Source organism: Capricornis sumatraensis, chromosome 7 (assembly GCF_032405125.1).
Source record: "Capricornis sumatraensis isolate serow.1 chromosome 7, serow.2, whole genome shotgun sequence".
NCBI lineage: Eukaryota > Metazoa > Chordata > Mammalia > Artiodactyla > Bovidae > Capricornis > Capricornis sumatraensis.
The window spans coordinates 90,067,546-90,085,182 of NC_091075.1; the positions used below are offsets into that span (position 1 = coordinate 90,067,546).

At 37.5% G+C, this 17,637-nt stretch overlaps 1 protein-coding gene across 1 annotated transcript in view; it reads right to left on the reverse strand.

Annotated features, from left to right (window-relative positions):
* Positions 1-17,637, reverse strand: part of ADAMTS3 (ADAM metallopeptidase with thrombospondin type 1 motif 3) — a 288,474-nt gene that overhangs the window by 125,026 nt on the left and 145,811 nt on the right. Inside the window, exon 4 of the mRNA XM_068975243.1 lies at positions 14,403-14,559. Coding sequence (XP_068831344.1) covers positions 14,403-14,559 — 157 coding nt within the window. The remainder of the gene's footprint in view (positions 1-14,402; positions 14,560-17,637) is intronic.

Sequence of the window (17,637 nt, forward strand, 5' to 3'; positions counted from 1 at the left end):
TAAGTACACGATCCACAATGTTTGGTAACATCTCAAAATGGACTAGAGTGACCTGGGTTTAGAACTGGATAACAGTCAAGGGACTGCTGTAGTATTCAAAACAGAAAACTATTAGGTTCTGAACAAAAGTAGAAAACTGGAGACTGAAGGGGCTATCTTGAGAGTTTTCTGGATAGATAACTTGCTGGTCTTGCTTGCCAACTAGATAAAGGATATCGAAGTCAGAAGGATTAGCTGGGTGGATACCAATACCATTCACTAAAACAAAAATCTAATATGAGAATCAAGGAGCAGTTTAGGAACTGGTTGATGGTTAAAGATGAGTTCAGTGTTGGCCATATTGAGTTAAAGGTCTTTGTGGAAAATCTAAGTGCAGGTGGCTAAAAAGTTGTTGAATATACAGTCTTGGAGTTCGAGAGGAATGTAGATGATATACACGACCATGCAATTCTCCCAAAGATCACCAATGGTACAAGACATGAGAAAGAAGAGGGAGACTTGCGTGAAAAGGATGGGAAGAGGAAAAATTATAAAGGGAGGAGGCTAAGAAAGAAATCCAAGTAAGACACTAGTCAGGAAACCCAAAGGGGGATTCTAAGGCCACAGGGAGGTAAAGGGGAGTAAAAACCAAAATAGAGCAGCATAGTTTATCAGTAAAAAGTTGTGTTATTTATTTTGAAAATAAATGAAATCCCAGGAGCTGAAAAACAGATCTTAATAAATCAAGGAAATAATTCATATTATAAGGTGGTATATGCCAAAGGGTAGAAATGAACTTTTAAGAACTATGAAATTTCAAGGAAAAAAAATAACACTTTCATTTTAAAAAATGACCCTCAAGCTGGATAATAAACACTAAATAGAGGTGACAAGAATATATTCCAAAAAAGAGTAATAACAAACAAGGGACACAATAAGGAAGCTTATTTAACTACATTAGATATTTCTTCCAAAGTTACATCTAGCCAGGCACAAAAATTTCTTTTTACTTCTAATAAAGATGAACATGTAACATTACTTTTGAAACACACTGAGTTTGGATGTGTTGTTGTTGTTCAGTCGCTAAGTCACGTCCAACTATTTGTGACCCCATGTATTGTAGCACACCAGGTCTCCCTGTCTTTCATGGTCTCCCAGAGTTTGCTCAAATTCATGTCTGTTGAGTCGGTGATGCTGCCTCTCTCTCTCATCCTCTGCTATCCCCTTCCCCTTTTGTGTTCAATCTTTCCCAGCATCAGGTCTTTCCCAATGAGTCAGACTGTTTATAATTATTCCACGATTAAAATTTTAAAATTAATTTTATGTATAATAATTTAAAAACTAAACAATGCATGTAACAGAGAACCCTTATCTCTGCCCCATCCCTGAACACTCTGCTCAGAGACTGAGTAGGGCTCAGGGATAGCATGAGACATTCTGTTGGGCATGTTACTTAAAATTTTTTAATGTTAAATATGGGTCACAAAGCCACTTACTGGGAAGCCTTTGGGCTAAAACTATACTAAAGAAAAAACATGTTTGCCAATCGATAGCAGCTAAGACACTGAATCAATCTGGTTGAATTAGTTATTATATAAAAAACAAACCAAACAAAAATCCTTGAGGTAACATGATTTATATATGTGTGTTTTCTACTTTTAGTTATTAATAATAATGTCATGGTCACATCATCATATTATGTCTCTACCTAAACTTTTGTCCTGGTTCCTTAGGATTGTCTTCCTTTCTTCCCAGTCATCACTTCCAGGCATCCTTCACTATCAGCCTGAAGTCCCTCAAGCACTTCAGCCTTCACTGGTATCTCTAAAGTCACTGAACATGTTTCCTAGATCAGTTATTAAAAAGCTAATTTTGTAACTGATTAATTGCATTTTTAAAAATCAATCTTGGTATGTATCTTTATCAATCTTGGAAGTATGGGTTTCCCTGGTGGCTCAGATAATCTGCCTGCAATGCAGGAGACCCAGATTCGATCCCTGGCTCGAGAAGATCCCCTGGAGAAAGGAATGGCCACCCATTCCAGTATTCTTGCCTGGAGAATTCCATGGACAAAGGAGCCTGGCAGGGGGTCACGGGGGTCACAAAGAATTGGACAGGACTGAGCAACTAATACTTACTTACTTATAGAAGTATATTATACTCTATGAAGCAGGGCAAAGGCTAATAGAATTTTGCCAAGAAAATGCACTGGTCATAGCAAACACCCTCTTCCAACAACACAAGAGAAGACTCTACACGTGGACATCACCAGATGGTCAACACCGAAATCAGATTGATTATATTCTTTGCAGCCAAAGATGGAGAAGCTCTATACAGTCAACAAAAACAAGACCAGGAGCTGACTTTGGCTCAGATCATGAACTCCTTCTTGCCAAATTCAGACTTAAATTGAAGAAAGTAGGGAAAACCACTAGACCACACAGGTATGACCTAAATCAAATCCCTTATGATTATACAGTGGAAGTGAGAAATAGATTTAAGGGACTAGATCTGATAGAGTGCCTGATGAACTATGGAATGAGGTTCGTGACATTGTACAGGAGACAGGGATCAAGACCATCCCCATGGAAAAGAAATGCAAAAAAGGAAAATGGCTGTCTGGGGAGGCCTTACAAATAGCTGTGAAAAGAAGAGAGGCAAAAAGCCAAGGAGAAAAGGAAAGATATAAGCATCTGAATGCAGAGTTCCAAAGAATAGCAAGAAGAGATAAGAAAGCCTTCTTCAGCGATCAGTGCAAAGAAATAGAAGAAAACAACAGAATGGGAAAGACTAGAGATCTCTTCAAGAAAATTAGAGATACCAAGGGAACATTTCATGCACAGATGAGCTTGATAAAGGACAGAAATGGTATGGACCTAACAGAAGCAGAAGATATTAAGAAGAGGTGGCAAGAATACACAGAAGAATTGTACAAAAAAGATCTTCACGACCCAGATAATCATGATGATGTGATCACTAATCTAGAGCCAGACATCTTGGAATGTGAAGTCAAGTGGGCCTTAGAAAGCATCACCACGAACAAAGCTAGTGGAGGTGATGGAATTCCAGTTGAGCTGTTTCAATCCTGAAAGATGATGCTGTGAAAGTGCTGCACTCAATATGCCAGCAAATTTGGAAAGCTCAGCAGTGGCCACAGGACTGGAAAAGGTCAGTTTTCATTCCAATCCCAAAGAAAGGCAATGCCAAAGAATGCTCAAACTACCACACAATTGCACTCATCTCACACTCTAGTAAAGTAATGTTCAAAATTCTCCAAGCCAGGCTTCAGCAATACGTGAACCATGAACTCGCTGATGTTCAAGCTGGTTTTAGAAAAGGCAGAGGAACCAGAGATCAAATTGCCAACATCCACTGGATCATCGAAAAAGCAAGAGAGTTCCAGAAAAACATCTATTTCTGCTTTCTTGACTATGCCAAAGCCTTTGATTGTGTGGATCACAATAAACTGTGGAAAATTCTGAAATAGATGGGAATACCAGACCACCTAACCTGCCTCTTGAGAAATCTGTATGCAGGTCAGGAAGCAACAGTTAGAACTGGACATGGAACAATAGACTGGTTCCAAATAGGAAAAGGAGTATATCAAGGGTGTATATTGTCCCCCCGCTTATTTAACTTATATGCAGAGTACATCATGAGAAACGCTGGCCTGGAAGAAACACAAGCCGGAATCAAGATTGCCAGGAGAAATATCAATAACCTCAGATATGCAGAAAAAACCACCCTTATGGCAGAAAGTGAAGAGGAACTAAAAAGCCTCTTGATGAAAGTGAAAGAGGAGAGTGAAAAAGTTGGCTTAAAGCTCAACATTCAGAAAACAAAGATCATGGCATCTGACCCCATCACTTCATGGGAAATAGATGGGGAAACAGTGGAAACAGTGTCAGACTTTATTTTTTTGGACTCCAAAATCACTGCAGATTGTGACTGCAGCCATGAAATTAAAAGACGCTTACTCTTTGGAAGAAAAGTTATGACCAACCTAGACAGTATATTCAAAAGCAGAGACATTACTTTGCCAACTAAGGTCCGTCTAGTCAAGGCTATGGTTTTTCCTGTGGTCATGTATGGATGTGAGAGTTGGACTGTGAAGAAGGCTGAGCGCTGAAGAATTGATGCTTTTGAACTGTAGTGTTGGAGAAGACTCTTGAGAGTCCCTTGGACTGCAAGGAGATCCAACCAGTCCATTCTGAAGGAGATCAACCCTGGGATTTCTTTGGAAGGAATGATGCTAAAGCTGAAACTCCAGTATTCTGGCCACCTCATGCAAAGAGTTAACTCATTGGAAAAGACTTTGATGCTGGGAGGGATTGGGGTCAGGAGGAGAAGGGGACGACAGAGGATGAGATGGCTGGATGGCATCACCGACTCGATGGACATGAGTCTGAGTGAACCCTGGGAGATGGTGATGGACAGGGAGGCCTGGCATGCTGCGATTCATGGGGTCGCCAAGAGTCGGACACGACTGAGCGACTGAACTGAACTGAATTGAACTGATGGGAAAGCATATGTTAAGTACCCTATAATAAATAAAAATAATATATTTTGTATCAATAATAGACTACATGTTAGCCTAAAACTCACCACTGACAATTATGCATTGTGTCTGCATAGTCTGTGAAGGCATAAGCTGTAGACACATATTCTATATCTGTTAAATACTTTAGTTTTCTAATGAACTAGCTGAATAATGTGAGCTTTTCCTCCCTTCTCTGTGAGATAGTCAATAGTAAAGATTGTTTAAAAGATACATGTTAGTACTCTTGTATCAAAAAAAGTCCCTGCTTAGATTTTCAGATTTCTTTAGTGTTCTAAAGACCCAGTTTGAAGATCTAATTTTAAAACTGGCTCACGAGATCATAGTCAAATGCTTGAGTCTTTTTTACAAGATATCCTTGGCTAACTTTACTCTAAGAAATTTAACACAGTTGGACTGTATTCCTTTGGCTATGAAATACCTTTCACAGGAATGGCCATTAAAGTATGTGTGCAAAGGGGTGGAACAGAGAATGTGTGTGATCCCATCTTAATGCAACATGTTCTTATATCAAAATATGTTTTCTAAAATAACCACTTATATTTTGTCTCTATTCATGGAACTATAAGGGGTATTCTTAATGGATTAAATACTGAGCACTTACAGTTTCCCTCTCCCATTAGATTTTCTGCTGTCTATCACATTTAAGTTGTTCTTTTTAAGCTATAGTTACTGGAGCTGGGGACCGAAGTTAAGGGACTGCCTTCACGACTGTTCTTATTAATTTTTCCTTTGTTATTGCCAAGAACTGAAGAAGACTAAAACAGATGACCTCCCTATTTGTACTGAAGGATGGTTGGACATGGTACCTCTGTCACTTTCAACACCATTATTCTATCTCTGGACCAAAAGTTAGAAAAATCTGCAAAAGTAAGTAACTGGGCTTCTGAGGACTATATTTATGCTACTGTTCTCTAATTTGCATAAAAGTCACTTCTTATTTTAATCATATCAGAAAGAAAACATCAGGATTCTATATTCACAAGGAGAATAAATTTGATATCTTCTTTTAATCACAAGTATTATAGAATTAGAGATAAAATTCCATATTTTCAGATATTAGCTGGGAAAAGAAAATAACTATCAAGCAAGTATAAGATTCCAAATTTATATATATAGACACTGGAAAACTGAAAATTCCAAGGTTCTCCTGATGACTCAGGATGTCCAAACTGTATCTGTGATTCATTTTAGATTACAATCATGAGGTAAGTTATGCTTGGGTTATAAAGATAATATTTATTTTTTCTGACATCAATTCCATTTTAATCCTGTTTTTTTTTTGTTCTTTTGTACTTGACATCTTATTATTCTTCATCCCAAATTACATGTATATAGTCAGAGGAGACAAGATTCTAACAAAAGCCCTTTCAACAACCCTTTGATATATATGGTTTTTGCAACTACGACAATGTGAATCCCAGAAATAGAGTAATCTGTGACATGGCAATGATATTTTAAAAATATAATTATTCTTCTCTGCCTTCATGCATAGATAACTTGTTAATGACCCCCAAACTCTAGCTGGAAGACTGGGAAGGGAAAGGAAAGTAGCTGTTAGATACTAGGATTGTTGCACCAAAAATATAAAGAGACTTGATATTCAACTTCTGCAGTTCAAATAAGATTTTTCAAAATTAAGAGATCTGTAGGTTAAGAAAGAATTAATTTTCTAAATCTTCATAGCTCTCATGTAACATATCAATGCTAGGCCTGGAGACCACAATACAGAGGGTTTTTTTGCTTTGTTTTGTTTTGTTTTCCTCCTATTAGAGAAAGTCCTGGTAATTGTTAGTCTTAATCATGAGGCTAGAGTAGTAAGGAAAAAAATATTTAATTAGAAGAATAAAAAGGCAAGCTTGGCCCTTCTGATTCTGGATGGCTTATGGAGAGGACACAGTGATTCTGATTTCTTCCCAGTTCCCTTCAAGGCAAAATCTCATAAGAAGGGGCACAGTGCTAAAACACACAGATCACTGAGGACCTCCACGGGCCAAAGCCTGTTCTTCCGCTCTATTCTGGGGACACTGGAAGGAGAACACTTAACTTCCTAGCACATCCAGTTGTAGCCAAGGAAGCTGTGACACTCCTTGGTTCCCATGCTATAAGAACGGCACCACCAACTCTATGGACATGAGTTTGAGCAAGCCCTGGGAGTTGGTGATGGACAGGGAAGCCTGGCGTGCCATAGTCCGTGGGTTGCAAAAAGTCAGACACAACTGAGCAACTGAACTGAACTGAAAAATAGCATGATCTGAGTTTCCCGGGGAGCCTGTCATAAAGGACTACTGAACCACCATGATGTGCTCGCACACAGAAGCTGTGGGCAGGTCACATGGGCTGGGGAAACATTAGTCCTAGCCAGAGCTGAGGGCGGTCTGCTGCGTCCCTGAGAGCAGACAGAGTCTGGTTGAGAAAGGCCAGCATTGAACGCCAGTGGGTCTCACAGTGGCCAGGCAGACCAGGAATATCAGTCCAGTGAGGCCCACTCAGCCACCCAAAGAAGGCCACATATCAGTTAACATCTAAAACTTCTGAACGAAATCAAAACGTGATGCATTCTGCATTTGGAATATCTCTGCTTTTCTTTTTCTTCTTTTCCCTCCAATATGTGCTACAAAGTCACCAATCTATTAATAACAGGAAGGTCCAATTTCAGAATTCCTACTACTTAAACTCTTGGCTTCCCAGTTCCTTAATTTCTATTCAGAATACAAAACTTGAATTTAATTCAGATTATTTGAGTTACTTTATCAAAGTTGTCATAAGGTCACAAGAGTAGAAATAGAGTGGAGTGAAGTGCTACTAGATGCTATGAGTTGACCTCTGAGTCTCATTATAATTGGGCCTTATAACTAGGAAAGACGAAAAATCCAAAAAAGATGGGACTTTACTCAAGAATAAAAATCCGGGCCATTAATATAATAACCACCCGGATAGATTTGGACAAAATGTTGGATTTTGTCCAACATCAAAGCTTATAGATCTCAAGTCTACAAAAATAATTCCTATGTATATCATGAAAGTTCATTAATAATTTGCAGAAGTCTGAAATAACAGGATGCTAGAATACGTCTTCCATAAATTTAAGTGGAAGAGAACCAGGGCGCGACAGTGTTTTAAAAATGCCCAGGTGAATTCAAATGATAGCAACCCCTATAACAACTACAAATACTTCCTCTGACTTTTCAAATGTTGGATCATCACAGATAAGAGAAAGGTGCTGAGAGACAAAATCAATGTACTAACCTGATTAAATTGATTGTACCCACTTTAAACATAAATTGGAAGGTGCGTCTACTACACCTAGTGCTGATTTCCTCTGGACTTCCTACTGGATTCAAAAGCCAACCCCAGCATCACAGAATGAGAAGGGGCAATGTTTATTTGCATAAAATTCCTATATTGACTTTATCTGCATACATCATCCAAAATGGGGAATGGAGATATTTAAAAGCTGTCCTAATATCTTAATTTCTTGTTACCTAAAGGCTGTCCAATGGCATTTCACCAGCACAGAGCACGGGACATAAAAAGAGTCTGCTTTCATCACTAATTTGTCTCACCAAAGGGGGTGTAAACATTACTTTCCTCCCCTGAGTATGCAAGGTAAGACCTGATAAAACTGAAGATGTGAAAACAAAACCTGCCAACATGCTGAAGCAGATGATTGAATTTAGAATGTAAAAAGGTTTAGTCCCACACAGACTTTATTCTTAACCTTTAAAAACCACACATAAATCTATAAGTCACATTTAAGAGATATAAGCCTTGAGTATTGGCTTATACTCAGGTAGCATCTAAAACACACTTAAAGACTATCCTTTGGACAAGAATATAGACAAAATTTTAAGATGCTTGGTATTATTAATCAGAGCTCTGAAATAATGAACAAATAGCACAAAACCAAAAGAACAAGTTAATGTGGAACAGCATAGAAGTGGTTACAATAGTTGTGAAAGATGAGAAGAAAACCAAACAAATAGACAAAAAAAAAAAAAAAAATTGAATCAATGTCTCTTATCAAAAATTTTGGTAGTAATCCAGCAACTTTGAATTCTCAACACCAGTTGTACATTTCCATATTCAATACCTTATTAGAGAAAACATGGACTTATATTTTGTGCACTTTAAATCTGGACTATATAAACACTCCTTTCATTGTATCTATTCATGAAGAGATAGAATAGGCCCAGTAAGACATGTTAATAAGGGAAATAAAGTATTATCTTTCATGTTTCACATCTCTGCTTCCTGATTACTTTATATAATAATTCAATCTTCAATTGCCTCCTTTTGTCAATAATTATTATAAGTACCTAGATTATGAAACATAAAGAAACCAACCTGAAAAAGAATCCCATAAATGTCATTAGTATTTCTATGTGAAGCCAATGGGAGTTGCTCTGACAAATAACTGACCCTTAAATTATGTTATAGACTAAACTATGCAGCTGTGAAAATTTTATCATTTAACATCTATCTAAAAGAATATTTGCTATTGACAGAACTTAATGATTTAGTAATATTATTGCTTCATTCATAAGAAAACATCTGCAAAAATTAAATTCTCTTGTTTGATTTTTTTTTTTTTTGGTGGGTTACAATGCCCACCAAAGTTTCTCCTTGATTAGGGCATAGGTCATGAGAACTTCCAAATACAAAGGATTACAGCACCTACTGATGTGTCTACAGATCAAGGAAGGACTCTGTGCCGAGGAAGTTCCTAGTGTCACTAAAATAAGGAATAGTCTTCCCATTATTCTAGTTCTTGTTTCATAGTTCCATTCCCTGGCAACCAGGAGCAACTCCCAAATCATTTCTGACTTGTACATGTTTCCCACCTGGGACAAAGACACTCCTTCACAGCACCATGACAACCACACCAGCAACACAAGCACTTGGGTTCATGCAGGAAAATGAAAATCCTGAAAGGAAGCTAGGAGATAAAGGCTTACTATTCCTTGTTTCCCACTGGTAGGAAGTAATTACAAAAATTACTTTAACACAAAGCTTCTGGTGAATGAATAGTTTGTAATTTGAGGGGAGAAGCCTAAGGGCCTAGAGATTAAGAAAAAAATTATGAGAAGCTGAATGATGTCATACAAGTACAGTCTATCCCACCCCCGAGAAAAATAGACTACCTAAAACAAACTACTTATTGATGACAGTGTAGACATTCTTAAGAGATGATCAGACATGTATTTTCCTTTTTATCTGGGTTTAGACTGATGACTAATTTAAACAGTGGTGGTGAATTTTATGACCCTTAAAGAGTTTATTAGCCATGTTTTTACCAAGTAAAATTCAAATCAGTAATATATAAAACAATTTTGTCCAAACTAAAGATGCCAAAAATGGATGTAATTTCCATACTCCCAAAGCAGAAATCAGAAAAAGAAGTAACTTCAACTCTCCCCCATGATGAAGTAGACAAGTTTCTTTATCATAAGCATGCCAAGTTTATATTTGTTTTTTAATGAAAAGGATGGTATTCTTTGCCAGAACCTGGGTGTGGTATGTGTTGTGAATACCTGCCAGTTCTGTACTGGAAGATATTATTTATATTGCCAAATATAAAACTGTTTTAGGTCTTATTCGCGAAAGAATAATTCTAGAACAGAGCACTGTATTTGTGACTTTATAAGTTCAAGTTCAATACATTTTTAAACAGATATTTATATTTTTCCACATTTCAAAAACAATATAACCTCTTTAAGGGTCAAGGAAAGACAATCTGTGCAATATATGGGAATGACGGAGGATTTGCTAATGTTGTTGTTGAATTGTACTATATAATCTTTCATCTCAACAGGTTCAAAGCTGTGACTTTTAATGGAAACCTAGGTAAATATTTTTAAAGATAAAGAATCAAAATAAATGCTTGCTTTCAGTCAAGTGGAATACCTTAGGGCTGTTGAGTATGGTAGAACCATACTTTTTTTTTTTTTCTTTTTTTGTTTGTTTTTAAGGACATAATCTTCTTTCCTATAGTGATAGGTAGCAAAGATCTTTCATGGGTTCCCAAAGTTGTGCGATGTTCAATTTCTGATTCTCACTGATATGGAGTTAGAAATTAAAGAGTAAAAGGCAAGCAGAGACATTCTAAGCAACCGTGAGCCAATATCTGCTACCTGAGTCCCAAGATCACTTCTACCCATCCCCACTGCAACAGGTATATAACAGTCATGCATTGATGTTGGGACATGATTTTGAAAATATACTGTGAATTTTTTAGAGCACTTACTGTCCCAATGGATCTTCAAAGTTAATATATCCAAAATTATTCTCACTTGTCATTCTTCATCAAGTCTATTCCAACTTCTCATTTGAAATACCTGAATTCTGGAAACAGAATTCTCTATAGTCTTCCAGATTAGGATTCTGAGTCATCCACGATCACTCTTCCTCTCTCTCTACCCCAACAACTACTCTATCAAATAACCCCATCTATTTTACTTCAATCTCAACCCAGTTTGGCTCTTTCTTTCCAACTCACTATTCGTGGACAGGGAGGCTTGGTGTGCTGCGACTCATGGGGTCACAAAGAGTCGGACACGACTGAGCGACTGAACTGAACTGAACTCCTCACCTAGTTCATGTCATAATTGGTTTTAACTTAGAACACCTTCAACAAACTACAGACCTCAAATGAATGCCATTTCTGAACCGCTAAACCGACAAAGCAAGAAATGTGGCCAGGCAATGTGTGATGACTAGCAAAATAACAGCAGAGTATTTACTTACAAGAGCCTCACTGATGAAGCTGTAAAGGGATAGCAGTGCCTTGCTTATGATCAAAACTCCTCCTGATGAGTGTTTATATTAACCTATTAGCGAAATTTATGAAGACTGTGGCCCTCAAATACATTTCTTTCTGAGGAAGGCTTATCTTATATATTTTATTCCTCTTCCTATAACTCATTGAAGAGAGACCTTGTATCTCCTAAAACAACATCCTATATTGACCCCCCAAATTACTATTTTATATCATACTATAGTTTTCACTTATAAACCAATATATCTTTATAATTCTGGAAACTGTTTAATTTTACATTTCAGAATGATGGAATGAATTATAAAAATATATTTTTAATTTTCACTTGGAAAATATTTAGTCCATGAAAAATCTTGGCTCTCAGTCCTAAAACCAAGAAATTAAAAAGGATAATTTAAACATTATAGTATGGTATTTCAGGTTCTAAATTTGAATCTCTATTTACCCTAGGAAGATATTTACACTTTTAAAATATATCATTACAATTTAAGACTCTCCAAAGGAGGTAAATTGCTAGCGCCAGCAACTCAGTTCAATGGGAACTACATATATAAGAAAACAAAAATAGTGAACTTCATACTAAGTTTTATCACGGAATATTCTGAGAGAACTGAATGGCTCAATTTTGGTTCCAGTTTTAAGGTAACTGAGAGTTAACAAAGGAATCCCTTTTGCTTTGACCCATGACTGCTGAAAACCTTTCCAAAATATATTACCCTAGCTTGTGGCTTACTTTTTACTATAAAGTAATCCTCTATTCGAAGAGTTGACTCATTGGAAAAGACCCTGATGCTGGGAGGGACTGGGGGCAGGAGGAGAAGGGGATGACCGAGGATAAGATGGCTGGATAGTATCACTGACTCAATGGACATGAGTTTGAATGAACTCTGGGAGTTGGTGATGCACAGGGAGGCCTGGCGTGCTGCGATTCATGGCGTCGCAAGGAGTCGGACATGACTGAGTGACTGAACTGAACTGAATTCTCCATTCGCAATTGGAAAACTGTTTTCAGAGTCTGTCTTCTTAAAAATTCCTCATATAATCTGAATATACTGATCCTGATGCTTCTGGAATTTATATTTTTAATGGTCTCCTAAAATAATGTCCCAAATTAATTATATCCAATTCTATTAAATGTATATACCTTGACTCCTAAATTATTTTGTCTAATTTAACATCTAAAAATACAATAGGTATTAAATGTAATATTTCTCACAATTTTATTATTTCAAGAAAAAAATAATCTCTCTTCCCCTATAGATATCAGACTATCGGAAAGCAGCAAAGACTGTTATTTATAGAAATAAATATCTTCAGAGACTGCAATGGAGGAACAGGGTGCAGTTTGGTGAAACTACAGTATGGTAGATGGAGCAGAGGAGGACAGTCATAGAGACTAATCTGGTTTCCAGTCCTCCAAGACCATTCTATAGTCTGTGGGACTAAGCTTTTCTGAAAGATGTTTGTTGCTTCAAAAAACATATTGCTTTTAACATACAACAATCAGGATTATAGAAAAAGCACTGTATCCTACTATCTACCCTTTGATATAACCATCATTTGATTTAGATTAACATTTCTAAAGCATGAAGATATTTATAAATGAGAATTCATGGCAGTGCATTCACAACATTCTGATCTCTATTCACAGATAAAGAAACTGAGGCTCCAAAATGTTAACTACTAATCTAACAACTTATGTTGTAGAGCTGTTACTCACATTATTATTATTACTTATTATCATTATTATGTCTAACTGCAGAGTATATTTCCTTCTTATTATATCACAGTGACCCCCTGGGATAGATACACATTTCATAGCACTGCATCTGTTAATACAGACCTATTGCTTCAAATCAGAAATTTCTCAAAAAATTTTCAGGCCATGTTAATTTTAAATGCATTTTAAATGGTATTATTTCAATTAATACCACATATAAAAGGAAGATGGTGGCATCTGAACCTCAGACTAATAACTAGGCAACAACTCTCAAAAGACATCATTAATCTAGAAGACATATGTCTGCTAAATTAAGAAGAGTATCTGTATCCCTGACATTTCCCTAGGGGAAATTTCCATTGCCTTTAATTTAGAAAGTTGGCCTTACAAAATAAAATACAGTTGACCCTTGAACAATAGGGGTTTGAGCTATCTGGGTCGACTTCTAAGTGGATTTTTTTCTACAGTAAATACTACCATATTGTATGATCCACTGATTCCTAGTTGGTTGAATCCAGAGTTGGTTGAATCTGAAGATAGGGAACCTCAGATACAGAGGACCCACATGTAAGGGATGAGGCTACAAACCATATGTGGATTTTCAAGGGCAAGAAGGGTTGACACTCCAACCCCAATGCTGTTCAAGGGTCAACTGTATAGTCTTTTTGAGATTTGGTTAAAAAACAGATTCCTATTATTTCTTTATTTTCCATAAAGGGAATTTCAATACCAACTTTATAAAAACATCTCTTTAATACCAAGTTACTTTCCAATCCCATTAAAAAAAAAATAAACAGAAAACCTTGACAGGCAATAATTCACTTGACTTTAGTGGCCTAGCCTAACTTAAAATAAAATTTGACAGAATCATTCAACTAATTGCCACTTTTACATTGTAAACAGTTTTGCAAAATAGGTGAAATCAAACAGCATTCTTATTTTCAAATGTTATCTATCATGCTGGACTTCAAACAAAATACAGTTCTTTGCTGTGTCAATATATCTCATTTAAAAAGTTTTAAAATAATATTAATAATGCATAAGTTAGATTATCCTTAAAGACACACTTTGAAAATTTAACCCAAGCTAGAAAAAAGTTCATTTTAATGTGAAAATTTAAAAGTAATAAAAAAATAACAAATTGGGAGAATGATGACTTGAAATAAAATAATACCTATAATATATATTTCTCTTATGCATTTATAAATGGCAAGCCATATGTCATAATTTATAAATATAAGCTTCTTTTGCTTCTTCCACATTATACAAAGGCACATGACTATCACATTCTCTTAACTGATGGGAGAGTTGTTTTCATCATATCTTAGAACTATAGTTAATTATTGAGGTTTGTCAAAGATGCGTACCTCCGTAGTGGAAGTCTTGGGACATGTCTATGGGAGCCCGTTCTACTGCTGATCTCTTGTAGACAACATGAATCCTTCCTTTTTCTTCCTCCATCTGCTTACCTCTTTCCAAGGGTTCAATGAAATACTCATCATTATCACTTTTTATCATTCCAGCCTAGAGAAAACATAAAATGTGTTATGTTAAAAGAAATATCTATCAGCTTTAGCTTACATTTAGTTTTTTAAATGGTAAGAATACAATTTTTGAAAACTAATGACCTTTCCACTTTTGGTTATAAATTCAAACTGGTTAGTTACTGTTAGTTGTTCAGTTGTGTCCAACTCTTTGCAACTCCAAGGACTGTAGCCCACTAGGCTCCTCTGTGCAGGGGATTCTCCAAGCAAGAGTACTGGAGTGGGTTGCCATTCCCTTCTCCAGGGGGTCTTCCCAACTCAGGGATTGAACTCACGTCTCCTTTATTGCAGGCAGACTCTTTACCGTCTGAGCCACCAGATTAAAATGATTAAGCCACTATAAATATCAGTTATTCAAAGGGAAAAATTCATATATGGTAGGAATAAAATATTCCTAGGTGTTGTTGATCCTATTTGTGATGCCAATTGTCTTGCTGTTCACATTGTTTGCTGAACCCAGGGTAGGCAATGCAGGAAATCAGAGGCTGGATGAAGACTCAAGGAACAGTAGGAACTGCAAACACATGTATTTCCTCCTGGCTGGCACGGCAGCCATAACACAGCCTCTCTCCTGGCTGATGAAGCAGGCAGGAGAGAAGCAGCCTTAGCAGCAGCCGTAACATAACCATAATGTAGCCATAACATAACCCCATATAACACAACCATGCGTCACTCCAGTGTAGCCCTGATGCAGCAGCCAGGGCCTTCATGGTGAAGTTCACAACAGGCATACCACACAAAGGAGCCCATGGCCAAGTGAGTCCCTCGTGAGGTGCAAGTGAGTACCTCGTGAGGTGCATGTGATCTCAGCCGTTACATAACCCTGCTAAGTCACTGTTCATAGAACATGGGGCTAGATGGCATGAGAGTGTGGGGCGAGACAGCCTGCCTGGCAGCATCTTGTTAATTTGTTCTTTCCCTACATAAGGTAAAATCGACTTCCCAGGTGGCGCTACCGGTAAGGAACCCACCTGCCAATGCAGGAGACATAAGAGACGTGGTTTGATCCGTGGGTAGGGAAGATCTCTGAAGGAGGGCATGGCAACCTACTCCCATATTCTTGCCTGGAAAATCCCATGCACAGAGGAGTCTGTCGGGCTATAGTCCACAGGGTCACAAAGAGTCCAACACGACGGAAGCAACTTAGCACACATGCAGATAAGGCAAAATAAGAGCTTTACATAGGGTAAGAACAAGAAAATCATACAGTCTATATAATTTCATTGGTCTATAGATGAATCACATTTATGTATTCTACTTAGCATTTTATCTTTAAAAATCTTACAGGAACATAAATTCAGGAAAAATCTCTGATTTCCCATAGTAACCCATTGTGGAGCTGTTATCCACTGCTGCTAAGTATCTCTGTAACCCATTTATATCTTCCCATCATATCACCATGGTATGAGATGAATAAGTTCCATGGGGTACTCCATACGTAAAGTTACTTCTGTCCTTAATTCACCTCAGCTTCATTGGAAACTCTATATTTCTAATATTTATTAATTTGAAGAACTAGCTCAAATTTTGCCCATATTAATCTAATTTCATGATTTTACATATTTTGTTCCTTCTCCAGTGTCATCCTTTTAAATGAAAAGGTTATCTGATATTCAGTTCCTTCCTTTCACCTCACTGGTGTTTTTATAACTGTTTCATCTTTGATTTACTTAGAAAACACCAGGACTATACTATTCACTACTACAGTTGAAGAGAAATGATAGTTTGTCTGAAATTTATCCTTCATTAATTATAGAGTCCACAGTACATTCAAATAGCTACAGCTCATATTCCTGTTGTAAAAGTCATACACTAATTGTTATTTTGTTGTTCTGGTCTCTAAGTCATGTCTGACTTTTTTGTCACCCATGGATTGTAGACTGCCAGGCTCCTCTGTCCATAGGATTTCCCAGGCAAGAATACTGGAGTGGGTTACCATTTCCCTCTCCAGGGGATCTTCCCAACCCAGGGATCAAACCCACAGCTCCTGCATTGGCAGGCAGATTCTTCATGGCTCAGCCTTGAGGCAAGTCCCACATATACTAATGTGGTTGTTCAGTCACTCATTAGCTTCCCACCCTTTGCAATCCCATGGACTGCGGAACGCCAGGCTTTCCTGTCCTTCACCATCTCCCAGAACATGCTCAAACTCATGTCCATTAAGTCAGTAATGCCTTCCAACAATCTCATCCTGTCATCCCCTTCTCCTCCTGCCTTCAATCTTTCCCAGCATCAGGGTCTTTTCTAATGAGTCCACTCTTTGCATCAGGTGGCCAAAGCACTGGAGCTTCAGCTTCAGCATCAGTCCTTTAAATGAATATTCAGGATTGAATTCTTTCAGGACTGATTGGTTTGATCTCTTTGTAGTCCAAGGGACTCTCCAGAGTCTTCAAAATCACAGTTCAAAAGCGTCAATTAATACTTCAGTGCTCAGCCTTCTATATGGTCCAACTCTCACATCCATACATGACTACTGGAAAAATCATAGCTTTGACTAAACGGGACCTTTGTTGGAAAAATGATGTTTCTGCTTTTTAATATGCTGTCTATGGTTGCCATAGCTTTTCTTCCAAGGAGCAGGTATCTTAATTTAATGGCAGCAGTCATGATCTGTAGTGGTTTTGGAGCCCAAGAAAGTAAAGTCTGTCACTGTTTCCATTGTTTCCCCATCTATTTGCCATGAAGTGAAGGGACCGGATTCCATGATCTTAGTTTTTTGAAAGTTGAATTTTAAGCCAGCTTTTACACTCTCCTCTTTCACTGTAATCAACAGGCTCTTTAGTTCCTCTTCACTTTCTGCCATAAGGGCAGTGTCATCTCCATATCTAAGGTTATTGATAGTTCTCCTGGAAAACCTGATTCCAGCTCGTGCTTCACCCAGTTGGGTATTTTGCATGATAAACTCTGCTTATAAGTTAAATAAGCAGGGTGACAATATACAGGCTTGATGTACTGCTTTCCCAATTTTGAACCAGTCCATTGATCCTTATCTGGTTCTAACTGTTGCTTCTTGACCTGCATACAGGTTTCTCAGGAAGCAGGTAAGGTGCTCTGGCAT